At 39.6% G+C, this 22,300-nt stretch overlaps 1 protein-coding gene across 9 annotated transcripts in view; it reads left to right on the forward strand.

The window, feature by feature from the left end:
• The window catches only part of ATP2B1 (ATPase plasma membrane Ca2+ transporting 1), a 129,197-nt gene that overhangs the window by 62,278 nt on the left and 44,619 nt on the right, over positions 1–22,300 (forward strand). For 4 of the 9 annotated variants that reach the window (XM_065886615.1, XM_065886614.1, XM_065886616.1 and 1 more), the window contains 3 exons: positions 7,338–7,535; positions 21,491–21,745; positions 21,834–21,959. In XM_065886615.1, the coding sequence (XP_065742687.1) occupies positions 7,338–7,535; positions 21,491–21,745; positions 21,834–21,959 (579 nt within the window). The remainder of the gene's footprint in view (positions 1–7,337; positions 7,536–21,490; positions 21,746–21,833; positions 21,960–22,300) is intronic. The other 5 variants (XM_065886621.1, XM_065886622.1, XM_065886619.1 and 2 more) reach the window with 4 other exon arrangements.

Here is a 22,300-nt window from a genome sequence, read left to right on the forward strand (position 1 = left end):
AGGTTGGTTTTAGGCATTCGACAAGGATTGTGTGCCAGCCACGTATGTTTTAATACTTGTATACATTTATGAATGAGGGTTTTCTATTGATGATCCTGTGTGACCTTGTCCTAGAAATTTATTCCTGCTATAATAGAGAATTATATACCTCAATAAAAATTTTTTTAAAGTAGAGAATTATACATTTAATTTAAATCCTGCTCAGATTACCAGTTTTCATTGCTTATGAATTTTTTTAAGATAATTGTAACACTACTTCTTCTCAAACCTTGTAGCATATATATTATTTTTTAAAGTTGTACTTGATAGAGCCTGAAGTAACATCGCTTTGTTAGTTTTTTCAAGTTCAGTTTTCTGAGTACAATAGAGATATTTCCTTCCCAAAGCATTCTCTTCTGCTTTCATAACACTATACTCTCAAGGTTTGCTTTCTTCCTATCTGGCCCGTTTCATCCGCCTCCTGTGCTTTCCTTTCAGTGTTGGCAGGCCTTGTGTTTCTGTTCACGGTGCACTCTGCATTCTCCCTGGGTGATGCTCTCCACTTCTAAGACTTCACATCTGACTCCGACATCTGTGGCTCCAGTCCAGGCTTTTCTCCCAGGCTTTGGGCCTTTTGAAAGCTCAGTTGCTTTTAGACATCTTCATTTTCTCAGCCTCTCCAGACTTTCCCTTCTGAAAGCATATTTCTTCTTTCCCACTTTGCAGTGAAACTGTCATCCACCTTGCTAGATAGACTTGACTTTGATAGGGTCTTTCACCTGTTCTCACTCACTGGGTCGACAAGATGTGGAAATTCTAACTCCTGTCTCTTAACTCAAGGGTGTCTGCTTCTCTACCTCCCCACCACCCTGCTTGAGGCTGCTGCCTTTCTCTTGCATAATTCAGGTAACAGCATACTAACTGGTGTCTTTTCCTGTCTCCCTTCACGCTGCCTGTCACTTTCCTGCTGAAAGCTGGCAGTGGTTTTTCACTGCCCTTAGAAGGAAGTTCAGACTTCTCACTTAGGTTAACAGATTTCTTTGGGGTCTGGCTCCTGTTTACGTCATCTCATCTCATCTCATCTCATCTCTTTTTTCCAACTCTCCTCCTCAGTATTTGAGGCATAGCAAAATGTTCAGTTTTCTTAAACACCGTTGTGCCAAGCTCACTCTTGTCTCTGGTCCTGTTACCTGCTGATCACCTAAAACACTCTACCTCACCCTTCCTGTGACTATCTCTCTTAATCGTTCCTGAGATCTCAAGTTTGGTATCTTAGAACTCCCTTGTCCACCCCCACCCCGTAAATTTGGATTCCAGTTCCCTTTGCTGGCTTCCATTAACAACCTCACCATCGCCATAATGTGTAACACACGGGCTCGTGATTAACTGATTACTTGTCAAGTCTGCGCCACCAAACTGTGAGTTCCTTGAAGGCAAGTGCCGGAGAAAGGCATCCTGTCTGACTCATTTCCCTTTGTATGTTTATGCCCACCACAGTATCTGGCCCATGGTTGGCATTCAGGAACTAAGCCTAAGTTTGAATTTAGACAGTGATTCACTTAAATTTGAGGGCAGTCTCCTTTTCTTTTGAAATTGAAAATATGATGAGGGTATTAGTCTGGTTTTCAAGAAGAATGTACACAAATTTTCACGTATTTTCTTGATCTGTGTGTTTTCCTGTGGCCCTCACTTAAAGAATGCAGGCTGGCTGCTGCCACCACTGCCACTACTGCACACACACACACACACACACACACACACACACACACACAAATACTGGCATAATTTCAAGTGCAGAATTTGATAAGATTAGGATGTGCTATGTAATAGCCATGATTTTCAGTTAAATCCACCTGCTTTCTATATTCCATTACTCTCCCCTCTTCATTTTCTAAAATTGAGACATGTTTTTATTAGCCCCAGCAGTTAGAATGCTGCATTTTTTTTTTTTTTTGGTAAAGCATCAAGCTATTGATAGAATTTGCATTTTATTCCATAATCTATCCCTTTCACATATAAAGACAGTATTCTTGAGCCATTATCTATTCATAGAATGGTAGATCCAGACCCCAAAAGCATATATTCTGAGCTGGTTTTGTTTTTTTCTCTTTGTCAAGCTAACTGGGCCATAATGAGATCAATGCCCTTGGCCTTATTGCTGCTACACTACAATCAGCGGAGCCAACAGGACTAGGCAGAAGATTCTCAGTATATTTATTCATAAGTTATTCTAAATGATTTGATATCATATCTCCTCTCTTTTTAAAACTAGCACCATGTAGTCTCATTACCAGTTCCAACTGCTTACCTTTCTCTTCCCCCCAAACTTTGCTTTCTCCCCGCTCACAGTCGAGCCTCTTCCTATACCTATAATAGGCTAACACCCACAACCTGGATTCCATTTACTCTGGCTTCTTCAAAGGCTTTGCTCTAGATAAACCAGCCTGTCTCTCCTGTATCACCAGTGTGGTCTTCTCTAGTTGTTCATTTCCATTGCTAAATAACTTGCCTTAATATCTGTCACTCATCTTTAAAAAGCAAAACGGGTTTTATTCACCCGTTTTAATTCACCTTTATTGCTTTATTTTACTTTTACTGCTTCGTTTCTGTCCATTGCATCACACTCCTAGAAGAAGTTTCTGTACTCACTGTTTCCACTTAACTAATCCCCATTATCTATCTGATTCTTTCTAATCAGGCTTTCTTCCATACCTCCACTGGAAGATTCCTTATCAAGGCCATCGGCCTCCATCTAGTGAAAGCCAGTTATCCATTCTCTGTCTTCATTTTGCTCCACTTTTGAAACACCATTTGATATAATCAGCCACATCATCTTTTTTAAAACTCCCTTTCTGTAGTACTGCATGAATCTATTTGTAAGTGCGTATGTGTATCCCCTTTTCTTCTCAGTTTCCTTTGGTGTTTTAAGAACCCTAGCTGATCTTCAAATCAAATGTTGGAGTGCTCCAAGGCTCTCGCCTCAGCCCTGCTTTCTTCTTGTCAACTTACTTTAGCTTTCTAGAAGCTCTCATCAGGCCCATGGCTCCAGAATCATCTGTATATTGAGGACTCTCTGGCTCGAATCTCTGAGTTCTGAATATGGATAACCGGCTGTCTACTAGACATTTCCGCTTTTTAATGGGCATCTCATGTTTAAATCAATAAAGCAAAACCATTAACTCCTGCCTCCCTTTTTCCACCCAAGTCTGCAGTTCCCAAAGCCTGCCCTATCTTGGTAAATGTCTCTATCATCTATCCACTTGAGTGCATGGACAAAAAAAAATCTAGGTATCATTCTTTATCCTTCTTTTTTTCTTTTATCCACATCCAGTCCTTCAGCAAGTTCTGTCTGATCTCCTTACAAGATACGTGGCAGATTCAGTGACTCTGCCTCCATTTCTTTCTTTTTTTAAAAATTAATTAATTAATTTATTTGGCTGCTTTGGGTCTTTGTTGCTGTGTGCAGGCTTTCTCTATTTGCGGCGAGTACTTTTTTTTTTTTTTTTTTTTTGCGGTACGCGGGCCTCTCACTGTTGTGGCCTCTCCTGTTGTGGAGTACAGGCTCCGGACGCGCAGGCTTAGCAGCCATGGCTCACGGGCCTAGCCGCTCCGCGGCATGTGGGATCTTCCCGGACCGGGACACGAACCCGTGTACCCTGCATCGGCAGGCGGACTCTCACCCACTGCGCCACCAGGGAAGCCCCGGGGGCTACTCTTCGTTGCGGTGCGCGAGCTTCTCATTGCGGTGGCTTCTCTTGTTGTGGAGCACGGGCTCTAGGCTCATGGGCTTCAGTAGTTGTGGCACGCAGACTCTAGAGCGTAGGCTCAGCAGCTGTGGCGCACGGGCTTGGTTGCTCTTCGGCACGTTGGGATCTTCCTGGACCAGGGCTCAAGCCCATGTCCCCTGCATTGGCAGGCGGATTCTTAACCACTGTGCCACCAGGGAAGTCCTCTGCCTCCATTTCTGAACCCAGATGCAGACTACCACCATCTCTTACTTTGTACTGCAGCAGCCTCCCAGCTGGTCTTTTCCTCCACTCTCCAACTCTTCAATTTCTCCTTCAAACAATTTAAATGAAATTAGTTATCACTACCCTGCTATAAAGCCTTCTAGTGGTTTCCAATGCACTTAGAATAAATGCCAGTCCTCTCTTCATACTATTTTAATTGTCTCTTTATTTGTCTTCCTCCAGTATAATATAAGCTTGCTGAATGTAAGACTTGTTTTGTTCACACTGGCTTTTTAGCAAGTAGAACAGTACCTGGAAGTAGCAGATTTTCAGTATCAGGAGTCGGGGGAGGGGGGACAGACTGCTGCAGAACTCTGAACTTCATTATATTTAGATTATGTGAGTTTATTATTTTACATGAATAGAAATCAGCTGTCCCTAAAATGGAGTTAGTTAAAACCTATAGTGTTTAGTTTGTAACTTGTCTTTCTTCCTACTTACCTTAACTAACTGTTGCCCTGTAGTTTATGGTTTATAAACTTTGTACCTTCTCCTTTGGTCCTCCCAAACTATCTGAGTTATACCAATAAATATTAATGCCCCCCCCCCCAACCCCAAAGAGTGACTTGCACAAGATTTCAGTAGGTGAATTGGAGCCTAGGTTTTCTAATTCCTAAACCAGACAGCTTCAGTGGTGCAGTGACCTAGGTGTGTGCTTGTATATGTGGTGGTAGCATAGGAAGAATTACGATAACCTTTGCATCAGCTGCTTTTCTTTCCTTATTCCCTCCAAGATACATTTTTAAGCGATCTTTAGCTTCATGGCTGTTCTTTTCAGCATTAACAAAATATTGGCCCCTGTTATAACCAGTATAAGTTAAGATTTAGTCAACTGTTTTTATAGTTGCAGTGGTGATATTTAAAACTGAGGTGTTTGTTATATGTAGTTAATGGTAGACTCTATTAAGGGTGAGTTAAACTGATGGAACCAGTATCTTCAAACATATTTCTTAGAAAGAATTGGAGACTGACACAGGGATAACAGTCTTTTATTTTTGCTGTAAGGGCATTAAAATATAAGACAGAACAAACCTACCCACTGTCTAATATCATCCTTTCATAAAAGAAAGGGTATTTTATTTGAAAAGCAGTAAGCACATAATTTCAGAACATCTCAAAGTATAGTTCTTTAAAACAAATACATTCTGTTTCGTGGAAAACCTCACTACATCGATTCCCTTATCCCCCGATTAAACCACAGACTGTTGTTAACTATTTGCAGCCAGGATTGATGAGGGCATTGCTCTTGCCTGAAGAAACAGTGTGTGGATTCTAAGTTATAATTTGCAAGTTTCCTCTCTCATATTGTGTTTCCTGCAAGTCACAGTCAGTGCAGTCCTTCACTGCCTTTCTATCCATTGACTCTGACTCAAAGCCTAGAGCTCTGTGGCTCTAGGTTGATCATCATCAACAAAAGTTGATGACTTTTGTCATCAGAAATCTAAGATGCTTTTTGAACTGCCTAGTGTGGACCCGACTGTGCTACAGTTGCTTGTGAAAACATTCTCTGGAAGCTTTTTGGTGTCTTTAACAAGTAAATAAGTAATTAATAAATAAAAAACCAAAGTAAATAATTACTTTAAGATCTGTGTATTCATCTCTCATTGTTTGTTCTAATAATGAACTTCCTTTGTTTTCTCTCTCCTACTCTTTGCCCGCCTCTGCATCCAGAGTAATAGCTAAAACACTTAAAGCCGAGAGCCTTACAGTGATCTGCTGTTTTCCTGTCTTTTTCCTGTGCTGTTCTCTTAGAATGAATTCTTGCCAGAAAATAAAGAGTTGAGGTTAAATTGATTATAAATTTAAATTTATAATGATAAATTAAAAGTCATGTCATCCTGGTATCTCTGTCCTCTTCTTCAGTGTTCTTTTCCTTTTTTAAAAATATTTATTTATTTATTTTTGGCTGCGTTGGGTCTTTGCTGCTCCACGCGGGCTTTTCTCTAGTTGTGGCGAGTGGGGGCTGCTCTTTGTTGTGGTGCGCGGGCTTCTCACTGCGATGGCTTCTCTTGTTGCAGAGCAGGGCTCTAGGCACACAGGCTTCAGTAGTTGTGGCACGTGGGCTCAGTAGCTGTGGCACGCGGGCTCAGTAGTTGTGGCTCGTGGGCTCTAGAGTGCAGGCTCAGTAGTTGTGGCACACAGGCTTAGTTGCTCCATGCCATGTGGGATCTTCCCAGACCACGGCTCGAACATGTGTCCCCTGCATTGGCAGGCGGATTCTTAACCACTGCGCCACCAGGGAAGTGCCTTCTTCAGTGTTCTTAAACTAAGGGAAAATGTCTTTGTCACTGCTGCCTGTGTTTTCATACTCCCACAATAATGTAAATATGTACATACTTTGCATTAGCTAGTTGGGATATATCTAGGCTCGACAGGATCAGCAGGATTAAATTAGAGAAGGACTTGCTTGGTAGGGTGAAGGAAAGGCAAATATGATCATCCAGCTCTCTATTAACCTTTTGCTTCACGGCTTTCTAATTCCATGCTCCAGGCAATAAATAGTATGTCCTACAAGGTACCTTTTCCTTTACAGTGATGGTCAGTCAATAGCACTACCTGTTTCTTTAACTGGAAATAAATCCTAAAAAGTAAACTTGAAGGAAAGGTCATCCTAAGTCTCCTGTTTTTTTGTGACTTGCAAATCTTTTATCAATTGAAGTGTAATAGACCTGTCTTTTTTTGTTTGTTTTTGTTTTTTTGGACCATGCCACGCCTTACAGGATCTTAGTTCCCCAACCAGAGATTGAACCTGGGCCCTGGCAGTGAAAGTCCTAACCACTGGACCGCCAGGGAATTCCCTATAACAGACCTTTTAGAATAGTAGTTTTAGAGCTTATAGTGGATGAACTTTTCATTGTTCTTCAGCAAATAAGAATGAAAATAAAAGGCTTTCACTTATTAAGTTAACCAAGATGCAATAAGTAAATCAAATAAATATCTTTATATACTTCCCCACTTTTGGAGGAAAAATACCATAAGTAAAGGTCAGGGAAATGTTTAATTCCAATATAAAACCATCCAACTCATATATCATTTCTGGTCTCTAGCAGTCTATAAGGTGGTGTAAGACAGTATGATCAAAACCCAGCAGTTTGGAAAAGTGGAAATTCTTAGTTCAACCTTACGTCATCTACTTAAAATGTTCTCTTAAAGCATTGCACATGTTTTTTGGTGATTTAAATTATGTACACTTAATCTAACTCATGAGAATAAACCATTTTGATAGGGTCTTAGGAATTGTGTCTAAATGTAACAAATCTAAAGTGTAGAGAATGTATGTGTTTTGAATAAAATATTTTCATTTGTAAGTAGTAAAACTGTTCACTTAAATTTATTTCTTTTTATTAGGTTTAAGTGGAAACCCTGCAGATATAGAGAGAAGAGAAGCTGTATTTGGAAAGAATTTTATACCTCCTAAAAAGCCAAAAACCTTTCTTCAATTAGTATGGGAAGCATTACAAGATGTCACTTTAATTATATTAGAAATTGCAGCCATAGTGTCATTGGGCCTTTCTTTTTATCAACCTCCAGAAGGGGATAATGCACGTAAGTAAATTGGGCGGGGGAGGGAAGACTCTTATGTGTGATACTAAGTTCAGTGCATTTGCTTACTTAATACATAATAACAATAGCAGGCCAGCTTTTATTAACTGCTTTGTACTGGATATCATTCTAATAGTGCTTTTAATAGTTCTTTAAATATATTACCTCTGGTAATTTTCCCAGTAACCTTATAAGATAGACAGTGTCACCTCCATTTTACAAGTGAGACACAGAGGTTAAGTAACCTACCCAAGTATGCATACGCTGTGTCTGGCAAAGCACTGAGCCATATATATGATGTGTTATGTGTCATCATGATTTTTAAGTTCTTTAGAACACTATTGTGAAGTAATTCGTTTTTAATTTGTTTTTTTTTTTAATCTTTTGGAAAATCATTATGAAAGCAAAAATTTATTCTTTTCCCTAATCCATTACTTTTGAAGTTCTTAAAATGTTATGTATATTTTGTTATATACATGATTTGGATAATTTCCTTGCCATCTTAGAAATGTTTATGCTACAAAGTATTCTGACCAGTGGAAAAATATAGAATGGTAACTCTGCTTTAACTGCACATGATTTTGTTTTTCTCTCATCTTTCTATGTCCTTCATTTCTCTCTTTTTTTTCTTTATTTTTTTTTCTTTTGCTGCATTGGGTCTTCGTTGCTGTGTGCAGGCTTTCTCTAGTTGCATCGAGCAGGGGCTACTCTTTGTTGTGGTGTGCAGGCTTCTCATTGCGGTGGCTTCTCTTGTTGTGGAGCATGGGCTCTAGGGTGTGCAGACTTCAGTAGTTGTGGCATGTGGGCTCTAGAGCTCAGGCTCAGTAGTTGTGGCGCACCAGCTTAGTTGCTCCGTGGCATATGGGATCTTCCTGGACCAGGGATTGAACCCATGTCCCCTGCATTGGCAGGCAGATTCTTAACCACTGTGCCACCAGGGAAGTACTCCTTCATTTCTCTTTTAAATTTCTTCTTTTCCCTTAAAACAAATTATTTAAAATGGATATTTCCAACATTACATTCTATAACTGCCTGGAGATCTAGCTTGGGTTTTGGTCACTATATTTAAGAAGCTATAGAGTGAACCATTAGTATTTTATATATCAGAAGAGTGATTCACCAAAATATTTTTGTTTGTGAAAGCTTCATTCTTCTGCCTTTCAAGTTATTAAGAGTTTAATAAATATTTGCTAACTCTAAAAGTTGGCTTAGGTAATCATTTAAAGTAATTCTTTCAAAGGTATGCCTAGAATTCGTGTGAGAGGGAACTTTTGGCGGGGGCGGGCGGGAGGAGGTAGTGGGTCACAGCATAAGCGAGTGGATCTGAGGCTGAAGTCTGTAGAGATCAGGATTCTCAGAGGGCACTGTTGACATTTTTCACCGGAACATTCATTGTCACCTTGGCAACCAAGAGTATCTCCAGTGGTAGCCAGGTATCCTATGGGGGGGGGGGGGGCGCAAAATTGCCTGCAGTTGAGAATCACTGATGTATATAAGAAAGGATTTAGGCAATATTCTTATCAGTATTGAGCCAAATTATTTTTTAAACTTTTATTTATTAAATAAGCGGTACATGTTTTGCTGTTGAAAAATTAGGGGGGGAAATGACAATTCAAAGGAAATCATATTTACTGAAAATCCCACATTTTAGAGATTATCATTTTGATATATATCCTGAGATTTCTTAAATGTTTTTGTGTATGTGTCTGTGGTGCTCATGTATATGTATATGTGCACAAGTGGGTAGGTGTGAGGATGTGTAAGTGTGTGTGTCTTTTCATCTGGAAAGGGAGGTGATATCATGTTTAGCAACATGCAGTTAAATTCTTTACTGCTTGGTTTATCCAACTGTCATAGAATACTGGGAATTGGTGCTCTAGACTTGAGTGCGTTAGCAGATGATTAAAAACTTTTTACTTTTAACATTTTTTCCCAAAACTATAAGAAAACTGAAGAAAAATATTTTCAGTGGGAGTAGGTTTTTTTTTTTACTAACGGGATCTGGGCACAAATCTTGGAATTCAGACTGCTTCATTTGTAGGATACAGTGACAGGCCCTTTTTTATATTTGCTTAAGGAGATAACTGGTATTAGATCCAACTGAGAAGATAATCTAGAGTTGTTGGTGTCTTAAGGCCCTTTAAAGAGACTCAAAATCTACCAGAAGGTGTTAATAAACCATATAAAGGTATTTTTGCTCCATGGTAAAAGTTTAGTGTTTGCACTTTTTAAAAAAACACTTATTAGTATATTTCATGTATCTTTTCATCATGTTACATTTAACACTAAGAAGTGGATACTTGGGCTTCCCTGGTGGCGCAGTGGTTGAGAGTCCACCTGCCAATGCAGGGGACACGGGTTCATGCCCCGGTCCGGGAAGATCCCATGTGCCGCGGAGCGGCTGGGCCTATGGGCCATGGCCACTGGGCCTGCGCGTCCGGAGCCTGTGCTCCGCAACGGGAGAGGTCACAGCGGCGAGAGGCCCGCGTACCGCAAAAAAAAAAAAAAAAAAAAAAAAGAAGTGGATACTTGCTTAAAAGGAAATCCATTAATTGTAAATCTATAGTCATAGAAATCCAAATTATCAAAATTTCTTACTGGTACTATTTAGTGTGAAAATAAGCACTATAACCCACATAAATCTATAGTCACTGTATACAACTAGTGGTTCTCAAACTCTTTGGTCTCAGAACCCTTTTACACTCTCTAAGTATTGAGAACTCCAAAAGGGTTTTGATTATGTGAGTTATGTCTGTAGGTATTTACTGTATTCTAAATTAAAACTGAGAAATTTAAAAATATTAGTGCATTTAAAAATAATAAATATTATATAATTATAATTACTGTAATTATTAATGAAGTTTGAAATGAAATAATGAATAGTAGTGGTGTTTGTAACGTCATTGTATCTCATTGAGGTCTGGCTTAATTGAAGATAACTGGATTCTCATCTGCTTCTCCATTCATTTTGTTGTATTTAGCACATGTAATGTAGTCTTTGGAAAGTTTCACTATACATTCATGAAATATGAGGCAAAATAGCATCTTAGTGTTATTCTAAAAACAGTTTTGACCTCGAGGATCCCCCTGGAGTTCTTAAACAACACTTTGAGAACCGCTTTTTTATGCTATTAATATATATACACTTGATATACCACCCAAGAATCACGTAGGGGATTTTAGAATGGCATATTTGCCCTGTGGCCCTGTGGTGTAGAGGGCATAGGCTGAATTTAGATGGTGTGTACCTCTCAGGTGAATATATTTACAAGGGAGCGCCTTTAGTAAAAATCGATTTTTATTATTGTATTTACACTTGGACTTTACTGAAAACATTATTAAAATACTTTTTTTTTTTCTCCCATGTATAACTGGTAAACTACAGTCCTTTCCTAACTTTGATTTTGAGATTACTTTTATTTCCCTGCAGCTCCCTTAAAAATTTGTAATGGCCATCAGTAGGAAAAAGATTCAGTTTCTAGAAATACTTTAATACTGTTTATTTCACAATCATTCTAAGTTTATCTGTGTAATATAAAGTAGAACTATATATGAAATGAAATATGCACTAACTTGTTTCACACTCTCTTTTGAAATATTCAGTAGTTTAGTTATAAATACATATGCATGTGAGATTTAAAGCTGAAAATTAAATAATTGTCTCACAATTCCTTTCCCTTAACCTCTGTTGCATTGTCTTTAACCTTTTTTGGTTATTTACCCTATAAAGAAAAGATATGAGCATATGTCTCCAAATGATGCATTTATGAATTATATATATTTAAAGTTATTTATACTGTGAGCATTTTAAAACATATACATAAATAGAAATTAAAGATTAAAAAGGTGAACGTTTAAATTTTTGATTTTTAGTAGCCTTAAAACATCATTATTGGGCTTCCCTGGTGGCGCAGTGGTTGAGAATCTGCCTGCTAATGCAGGGGACACGGGTTCGAGCCCTGGTCTGGGAAGATCCCACATGCTGCGGAGAACTAAGCCCGTGAGCCACGACTACTGAGCCTGCGCGTCTGGAGCCTGTGCCCCTCAACAAGAGAGGCCGCGACAGTGAAAGGCCCGCGCACAGCGATGAAGAGTGGCCCCCGCTTGCCGCAACTAGAGACAGCCCTTGCACAGAAACGAAGACCCAACACAGCCAAAAATAAATAAATAAATAAATAAATAAATAAATAAATAAAATGAAATAAAAGCATCATTATTAATAGCATGATTAAATATACATTATTATAGTTTATAATCTTGATTTAGCCTGATTTGGATCTAAGTTTGTTTTCTTTCAGAACTTGGTTTTAATATCTGTCATAGCTGGAAAAAATTCAACATTAGGTAAATCCAAGTGGAAGATTTTAGTGTGCTCACTAAATCATGATACTTATTTTCACTTCCATCCACCAGTTATGTAAAAGTTTTTCTTGAAATACGACTGGTAAATTTCATCTTCTGATATGAGTCTGTCATTCACTATTAAAAAGTATTGCTTTTTTTTTTTTTCAATCTGCAGTAAGGGAATCCCCTGCCATCACTTGATTTTAATTTAATATATTTTTAGTTGTTTTTTAATTGTATTTTATTTTATTTTTTGGCCATATGGTGCAAGCATGCGGGATCTTAGTTCCCTGACCAGGGATCAGACCCGCACCCCCTACAGTGAAAGTGCAGAGTCTTAACCACTGAACCACCAGGGAAGTCCCAAGTATTGCATTTTTATGTTTTTAACCAGTAAGATCACTGTAGAGCTTTATTTGGAAGATAATATTTTAGCACTGCCTCAAGGTTGGTGAAAGTGGTCAGTATAGTATTTCAACCTTCATCTGTTCTTGAGTTCAGACTTGCTTTATGTAATTCAGAGAGCAAATCTCTGATATTCTGGGCAGGGGGAAAGGTAAGGGGAAGCTGTCTTTACAGCTTCTACTATTTAAAATAATGTAAACTATAGATTCACTTAATTGGTTATTGTATGCAATGATACATAGTTATTTCTTCAGCTTGAAGATAAATAAAATAGAAGTTTTAGTATTTGGATGGCGGGGCCAGCACTCTCAGTAGATCATCTAGCCATCTCCTTTGGAGAACATGCTTTATACCCATTGGTGGCTGAATCCTGCTGATCTTCACATGGATATTTTTCGTGATTGTTCACATCATGCCCATTTGGTGGGGATGGTGATTGTTCCATTTCACGCAAATTGATTTTTCTCCAGCTTCTGTCTTCTCTCCCTTTATCTGTCCCACATACCTCTCCCTGATTCATCTTTATTCAGCACCCTTGCACCTCAAGTCCTCTCTTTAGTTCATGCTCACTCTTCTGGAATATGCTTTAATCATTTCTAGTGTCATTGGTTTACTCATTATTTTCTTGTGAATAATCCATTTCCTGTTCTGCATTTCCTAAGAGAACCATTGACTTTCAGAGATTTTAGCCCAACGCTCAGTAAGAAAGAACTTTACATAGGAACAAAGAACCTACTCCTTCATGTGAATTTAAAAATAACCAAAGTAAGCTTTCAAAAAACAGTTCACCTTTACTAAATGCATATCCTTTCTATTTTGTTCTCTTTCATTTTTCAAAATTCTGGTCATGAGCCACTGAATTGATTTTATTTTCTTCATTTATTTTAAAAACAACTTTATTGGAGTATAATTGCTTTACAGTGGTGTGTTAGTTTCTGCTTTATAACGAATTGAATAAGCTATACATATACATTATCCCCATATCCCCTCCATCTTGCATCTCCCTCCCACCCCCCTAAGTGGTCACAAAGCACCGAGCTGACCTCCCTGTGCTATGTGGCTGCTTCCCACTAGCTATCTGTTTTACATTTGGTAGTGTATATATGTCCATGCCACTCTCCCACTTCGTCCCAGATTACCCTTCCCCCTCCCCGTGTCCTCAAGTCCATTCTCTACGTCTGTGTCTTTATTCCTGTCCTGCACCTAGGTTCATCAGAACCATTTTTTTAGATTCCATATATATGTGTTAGCATACGGTATTTGTTTTTCTCTTTCTGGTTTACTTTACTCTGTATGACAGACTCTAGGTCCATCCACCTCACTACAAATAACTCAATTTTATTTCTTTTTCTGACAGTAATACTTCATATGTGCCACATCTTCTTTATTCATTCATCTGTCAATGGACACTTAGGTTCCTTCCATATCCTGGCTATTGTAAATAGAGCTGCAGTAAACATTGTGGTACATGACTCTTTGGAATTATGGTTTTCTCAGGGTACGTGCCCAGTAGTGGGATTGCTGGGTCGTATGGTAGTTCTATTTTTAGTTTTTTAAGGAACCTCCTTACTGTTCTCCATAGTGGCTGTATCAGTTTACATTTCCACCAGCAGTGTAAGAGGGTTCCCCTTTCTCCACACCCTCTCCAGCATTTATTGTTTGTAGATTTTTCGTTGATGGCCATTCTGACTGGTGTGAGGTGATACCTCACTGTAGTTTTTATTTGCATTTCTGTAATGATTACTGATGTTGAGCATCCTTTCATGTGTTTGTTGGCAATCTGTGTATCTTCTTTGGAGAAATGTCTCTTTAGGTCTTCTGCCCATTTTTGGATTGGGTTGTTTATGTTTTTGATACTGAGCTGCATGAGATGCTTATAAACTTGGAGATTAGTCCTTTGTCAGTTGCTTTATTTGCAAATATTTTCTCCAATTCTGAGGGTTGTCTTTTTGTCTTGTTTATTGTTTCCTTTGCTGTGCAAAAGCCTTTAAGTTTCATTAGATCCCATTTCTTTATTTTTATTTCCATTTCTCTAGGAGGTGGGTCAAAAAGGATCTTACTGTGATTTATGTCAAAGAGTGTTCTGCCTGTGTTTCCCTCTAAGAGTTTCATAGTGTCTGGCCTTACGTTTAGGTCTTTAATCCATTTGGAGTTTATTTTTGAGTATGGTGTTAGGGAATGTTCTAATTTCATTCTTTTACATGTAACTGCCCAGTTTTCCCAGCACCACTTATTGAAGAGGCTGCCTTTTCTCCATTGTATGTTCTTGCCTCCTTTATCAAAGATAAGGTGACCATATGTGCATGGGTTTATCACTGGGCTTTCTGTCCTGTTCCATTGATCTATATTTCTGTCTTTGTGCCAGTACCATCCTGTCTTGATTACTGTAGCTTTGTAGTATAGTCTGAAGTCAAGGAGCCTGATTCCTCCAGCTCTGTTTTTCTTTCTCAAGATTGCTTTGGCTATTCAGGGTCATTTTTGTTTCCATACAAATTGTGAAATTTTTTGTTCTAGTTCTGTGAAAAATGCCAGTGGTAATTTGATAGGGATTGCATTGAATCTGTAGATTGTGTTGGGTAGTAGAGTCATTTTCACAATGTTGATTCTTCCAATCCAAGAACATGGTATATCTCTCCATCTGTTTCTATCATCTTTAATTGCTTTCATCAGTATCTTATATTTTTCTGCATACAGGTCTTTTGTCTCCTAAGGTAAGTTTATTCCTAGGTATTTATTCTTTTGGTTGCAGTGGTAAATGGGAGTGTTTCCTTAATTTCTCTTTCAGATTTTTCATCATTAGTGAATAGGAATGCAATAGATTTCTGTGCATTAATTTTGTATCCTGCTACTCTACCAGATTCATTGATTAGCTCTAGTAGTTTTCTGGTAGCATCTTTAGGATTCTCTGTGTATAGTATCATGTCATCTGCAAACAGTGACAGCTTAACTTCTTTTCCGATTTGGATTCCTTTTATTTGTTTTTCTTCTCTGACTGCTGTGGCTAGAACTTCCAAAACTATGTTGAATAAGTGGTGAGAGTGGACAACCTTGTCTTGTTCCTGATCTTAGAGGAAATGGTTTCAGTTTTTCACCATTGAGAACAATGTTGGCTGTGGGTTTGTCATATACGGCCTTTATTATTATGCGGTAAGTTCCCTCTGTCCCTACTTTCTGGAGGGTTTTTATCATAAACGGGTGTTGAATTTTGTCGAAAGCTTTTTCTGCATCTATTGAGATGACCATATGGTTTTTCTCCTTTAATTTGTTAATATGGTTTATCACATTGACTGATTTGCGTATATTGAAGAATCCTTGCATTCCTGGGATAAACCCCACTTGATCATGGTGTATGATCCTTTTAATGTGCTGTTGGATTCTGTTTGCTAGTATTTTGTTGAGGATTTTTGCATCTATGTTCATCAATGATACTGGCCTGTACTTTTCTTTCTTTGTGACATCTTTGTCTGGTTTTGGTATCAGGGTGATGGTGGCCTTGTAGAATGAGATTGGGAGTGTTGCTCCCTCTGCTGTGTTTTGGAAGAGTTTGAGAAATATAGGTGTTAGCTCTTCTCTAAATGTTTGATAGAATTCGCCTGTGAAGCCATCTGGTCCTGGGCTTTTGTTTGTTGGAAGATTTTTAACCACAGTGTCAATTTCAGTGCTTGTGATTGGTCTGTTTATATTTTCTGTTTCTTCCTGTTTTTCTCGGAAGGTTGTGCTTTTCTAAGAATTTTTCCATTTCTTCCAGCTTGTCCATTTTATTGGCATATGGTTGCTTGTAATAATCTCCCATGATCCTTTGTATTTCTGCAGTGTCAGTTGTTACTTCTCCTTTTTCATTTCTAATTCTGTTGATTTGAGTCTTCTCCCTTTTTTTCTTGATGAGTCTGGCTAATGGTTTATCAATTATGTTTATCTTCTCAAAGAACCAGCCTTTAGTTTTATTGATCTGTGCTATTTCCTTCATTTCTTTTTCATTTATTTCTGATCTGATCTTTATGATCTGATCTTTATGATCTTTATGATTTCTGATAACTTGGGGGGGGGTTTGTTCTTTTCTCTAATTGCTTTAGGTATAAGGTTATGTTGTTTATTTGAGATGTTTCATGTTTCTTGAGGTAGGATTCTATTGCTATAAACTTACCTCTTTGGACTGCTTTTGTTGCATCCCATAGGTTTTGAGTCATTGTGTTTTCATTGTCATTTGTTTCTAGGTAGTTTTTGATTTTCTCTTTGATTTCTTCAGTGATCTCTTGGTTATTTAGTAGTGTATTGTTTAGCCTCCATGTGTTCGTTATTTTACAGATTTTTTTCCTGTAATTGATATCTAGTCTCATAGCATTGTGATTGGAAAAGATACTTGATACGATTTCTATTTTCTTAAATTTACCAAGGCTTGATTTGTGACCCAACATATGATCTATCCTGGAGAATGTCCCATGAGCACTTGAGAAGAAAGTGTATTCTGTTGTTTCTGGATAGAATGTCCTATAAATATCAATTAAGTCTGTCTTGTTTAATGTATCATTTAAAACTTGTGTTTCCTGTTTTAGTTCATTTTGGATGTTCTGTCCATTGGTGGAAGTGGGGTGTTGAAGTCCTCTACTACGATTGTGTTACTGTCAATTTCCCCTTTTATGGCTGTTAGCATTTGCCTTATGTACCGAGATGCTCCTATGTTTGGTGCATAAATATTTACAATTGTTATATCATTCTCTTTGATCCTTTGATCATTATGTAGTGTCCTTCTTTGTCTGTTGTAATAGTCTTTATTTTAAAGTCTATTTTGTCTGATATGAGAATTGCTACTCCAGTTTTCTTTTGGTTTCCATTTGCATGGAATATCTTTTTCCATCCCCTCACTTTCAGTCTGTATGTGTCCCTAGGTCTGAAGTGGGTCTCTTGTAGACAGCATATACATGGGTCTTGTTTTTGTATCTAATCAGCCAGTCTGTGTCTTTTGGTGGGAGCATTTAGTCCATTTATGTTTAAGGTAGTTATTGATATGTATGTTCCTACTACCATTTTCTTAATTGTTTTGGGCTTATCATTGTAAGTCTTTTCCTTCTCTTGTGTTTCCTGCCTAGAGAAGTTCCTTTAGCATTTGTTGTAAAGCTGGTTTGGTGGTGCTGAATTCTCTCACCTTTTGCTTGTCTGTAAAGGTTTTAATTTCTCCATCCAATCTGAATGCGATCCTTGCTTGGTAGAGTAATCCTGGTTGTAGGTTTTTCCCTTTCATCCCTTTAAATATGTCCTGCCACTCCCTTCTGGCTTTAGAGTTTCTGCTGAAAGATCAGCTGTTAACCTTATGGGGATTCGTTTGTATGTTAATTTTTGTTTTTCCCTTGCTGCTTTTAATATGTTTTCTTTGTATTTAATTTTTGATAGTTTGAGTAATATGTGTCTTGGCATGTTTCTCCTTGGAATTATCCTGTATGGGACTCTCGGTGCTTCCTGGACTTGATTGACTATTTCCTTTCCCACATTAGGGAAGTTTTCAACTATAATCTCTTCATATATTTTCTCATTCCCTTTCTTTTTTCTCTTTTTCTTCTGGTATCCCTATAATTCGAATGTTGGTGCGTTCAGTGTTGTCCCAGAGGTCTCTGAGACTGTCCTCAATTCTTTTCATTCTTTTTTATTCTGCTCTGTGGTAGTTATTTCCACTATTTTATCTTCCAGGTCACTTATCCGTTCTTCTGCGTCAGTTATTCTATTGATTTCTTCTAGAGAATTTTTAATTTCATTTATTGTGTTGTTCATCATTGTTTGCTCTTTCATTCTTCTATGTCCTTGTTAAACATTTCTTTTATTTTCTCCATTCTGTTTCCAAGATTTTGGATCATCTTTACTATCATTACTCTGAACTCCTTTTCAGGTAGACTGCCTATTTCCTCTTCATTTGTTTGGTATGTTGGATTTTTACCTTGCTCCCTCATCTGCTGTGTGTTTCTCTGTCTTCTCATTTTGCTTAACTTACTGTGTTTGGGGTCTCCTTTTCACAGGCTGCAGGTTCATAGTTCCCGTTGTTTTTGGTGTCTACCCCCAGTGGCTAAGGTTGGTTCAGTGGGTTGTGTAGGCTTTCTGGTGGAGGGGACTATTGCCTGTTTTGGTGGATGAGGCTGGATCTTGTCTTTCTGGTGGGCAGGACTGCATCCCGTGGTGTGTTTTTGGGTGTCTGTGGCCTTATTATGATTTTAGGCAGCCTCTCTGCTAATGGCTGGGGTTTTGTTCCTGTCTTGCTAGTTGTAGTTGTTTGGCATAGGGTGGCCAGCACTGTAGCTTGCTGGTCGTTGAGTGGAGCTGGGTCTTAGAGTTGAGCTCGAGATCTCTGGGAGAGCTCTTGCCATTTGACATTAGGCAGAGCCGGGAGGTCTCTGGTGCACCAATGTCCTGAACTTGGCTCTCCCACCACAGAGTCTCAGGCCTGACACCCGGCCGGAGCACCAAGACCCTGTCAGCCACATGGCTCAGAAGAAAAGGGAGAAAGAAAGAAAGAAAAAATAAAAGTTATTAAAATAAAAAAAATTATTAACAGTACAAAAAGAATTAAAAAGTAATAAAGAAAGAAAGAAGAGAGGTACCAAACCAAAAATACAAATCCACCAATGATAACAAGCGCTAAAAACTATCCTTAGGGGCTTCCCTGGTGGCGCAGTGGTTGAGAGTCCGCCTGCTGATGCAGGGGATGCGGGTTCGTGCCCCGGTCCGGGAAGATCCCACGTGACGCGGAGCGGCTGGGCCCGTGAGCCATGGCCGCTGAGCCTGCACGTCCGGAGCCTGTGCTCCGCAACGGGAGAGGCCATAACAGTGAGAGGCCCGCGTAGCAAAAAAAAAAACAAAACTATCCTTAAAAAAAAAAAAAAGGACAGACAGAACCCTAGGACAAATGGTTAAATCAAAGCTATACAGACAAAATCATACAAAGTCCACCTCCTCAATTTTGGGATGATTCGTTGTCTCTTCAGGTATTCCACAGATGTGCAGGGTACGTCAAGTTGATTGTGGAGATTTAATCGACTGCTCCTGAGGCTGCTGGGAGCGATTTCCCTTTCTCTTTGCACAGCTCCTGGGGTTCAGCTTTGGATTTAGCCCTGCCTCTGCGTGTAGGTCGCCCGAGGGCGTCTGTTCCCCGCCCAGACAGGACAGGTTTAAAGTAGCAGCTGATTAGGGGCTCTGGCTCACTCAGGCTGTGAGGCGGGATGGGTACGGAATGCTGGGTGAGCCTTCGGCAGCAGAGGCCAGCATGACGTTGCAACAGCCTGAGGCACGCATGCGTTCTCCCGGAGAAGTTGTCCCTGGATCCCGGGACCCTGGCAGTGGCGGGCTGCACAGGCTCCCTGCAGGGGAGGTGTGGATAGTGACCTGTGCTTGCACACAGGCTTCTTGGTGGCGGCAGCAGCAGCCTTAGCGTCTCATGCCCGTCTCTTGGGGTCCACGCTGATAGCCGCAGCTCGCGCCCGTCTCTGGAGCTCGTTTAGGCGGTGCTCTGAATCTCCTCTCGTCGCGCACCCGGAAACAATGGTCTCTCGCCTCTTGGGCAGGTCCAGGCTTTTTCCCGGACTCCCTCCCGGCTAGCTGTGGCGCATTAGCCCCTTCAGGCTGTGTTCACGCAGCCAACCCCAGTCCTCTCCCTGGGATCTGACCTCTGAAGAAGCACGAGCCTCAGCTCCCAGTCCCTACCCGCCCCGGCCGGTGAGCAGACAAGCCTCTCGGGCTGGTGAGTGCTGATCGGCACCGATCCTCTGTGCTGGAATCTCTCCGCTTTGACCCCCGCACCCCTGTTGCCGTGCTCTCCTGCGTGGCTCCGAAGCTTTCTCCCTCCGCCACCCGCCGTCTCCGCCCGCGAAGGGGCTTCCTAGTGTGTGGAAACCTTTCCTCCTTCACAGCTCCCTCCCACTGGTGCAGATCCCGCCCCTATTCTTTTGTCTCTGTTTTTTCTTTTGCCCTACCCCGGTACTTGGGGAGTTTCTTGCGTTTTGGGAAGTCTGAGGTCTTATGCCAGCGTTCAGTAGGTGTTCTGCAGGAGTTAGTTGTTCCACGTGTAGATGTATTTCTGATGTATTTGTGTCGAGGAAGGTGATCTCCATGTCCTGTTCCTCCACCATCTTGAAGGTCTGAATTGATTTTAGACTCACAAATAGATTGTAGCCCAAGGTTCAAAAAGTACCATCCTTGTTCATTCTTCACCATTACTGGCCCTACAGTTTTGAGGTTTCTTTTGTCCCCACCTCTGTCTTTTTCTAAAGTCTTTTCTGCCATAGAGCCTCTGTGCTGACTTTAATCTCTCTCCGGAATCCTCTTCCCTTAAATCTATATGGCTAATTCACTCATATCATTTGGCTCCTAGCTCAAATGTCATGGACACCTCAGAGGGGTCTTCTCTGTTCACCCAACCACAGTTAGCCCTCTTTTTTCATTTGCTAGCACATCACCATATTTTATTTTCTTCATGACACTTAACGATATCTGAAATTACTTGGGTTTTATTATCTGATTTTTTCATATCTCATTCACACCTACCAATCTGAGTATAGGTTCCCTGAGGAGAAGGAGCTTATATGTCTTATTCACTGTTACATCCTTAGCTTTGAAAACAGAGTTGGCACCTAAAGTAGGTGCTCAAGTAGTTGAATGAATGAGTAGCACTTTGCTTAAATTTTTATGTTATGAAAGTCAAGCTTTTATCATACTCCAGTGAAACTGATATGGTAAATAAGCATGGTTCATGGGTAAACACATAATACTTAACTTTCCATGTATGACTTGCCTACTATATGTAGTAATAGCATTAACTATTGGTTGAGTGTGAAGGATGTCTCAGCCACTGCTCTACCTTCTTTACAAGTGTCTTCGCATTTAATTCTCTCAACAACTCTGCAGTAAGTGGTGGTCTCCTAATTTGACAGATGAAGAAACTGAGTCTCAAAAATAAGTAACTTGCCTTAGGGTCGAGATTTAATCTTCCCCAGTGTCCTCACTCTTAACAGGTACCCGAGACTGCCTCCCTACCGTAAGATGAGAATCCTCAGAGGCAGGGAACTTGAAATTAACAGAGTAAGCATCATCATCATTATGGAATGCTTTGAATCAATAAAGTGTTTAGAGCTGTAAGCAAAGTTAACGGGGCCTATAAACATTATAATTACATATCTGTTGCCATCAATTCAGAATCTTTTTTGATCAGCATTTTCTTTCTTTCCAAATAGTTTGTGGAGACGTTTCTGTTGGAGAGGAAGAAGGTGAAGGTGAAACTGGTTGGATTGAAGGAGCTGCAATCCTCTTGTCAGTAGTGTGTGTAGTATTAGTAACAGCTTTCAATGACTGGAGTAAGGAAAAACAGTTCAGAGGTTTGCAGAGTCGAATTGAACAAGAACAGAAGTTCACAGTCATCAGGGGTGGTCAAGTCATTCAGATACCTGTAGCTGACATTACAGTTGGAGATATTGCTCAAGTGAAATATGGTAAGTAAAAAAGGGCAGTGCATCTTACACATGATGTGATGTTATTGTAATCTTGTTCACAGTTTAGCATACCTTTATTTTGTTTTAGGTGATCTTCTTCCCGCTGATGGCATACTTATTCAAGGCAATGATCTTAAAATTGATGAAAGCTCATTGACTGGTGAATCTGATCATGTTAGGAAGTCTTTAGATAAGGATCCCTTACTTTTATCAGGTACGAATTTCTTTTATAACTGAACTTTTTCCTCCTCCGCAACTATATACCACTGTCAGCAGACAGTTCCCCGAAGAGCCAGTAAATGTGAAGAGGAATCTGTATTTTATGTTAGCTTCTACCCTTATAAACTTTAGAGACTTTCTTTTGTAAGTCAGCAGAGACGTTAGAGATCTTTAAATCCAGAACTGTATTTTACAAATGAGGAACCCGAGTCCAAAAAAATGAAGAGATTTGAGAGTCGGTGTTAATGTTAGTATAATGATAAAACTAAAGTATAAGCCTAATGGTCTCTGTTAAATTGATCTGTTTTACATTTATTCTTAAGGGCTATTGTAATA

The sequence above is a fragment of the Phocoena phocoena genome, chromosome 11, assembly GCF_963924675.1.
Source record: "Phocoena phocoena chromosome 11, mPhoPho1.1, whole genome shotgun sequence".
Lineage (NCBI taxonomy): Eukaryota > Metazoa > Chordata > Mammalia > Artiodactyla > Phocoenidae > Phocoena > Phocoena phocoena.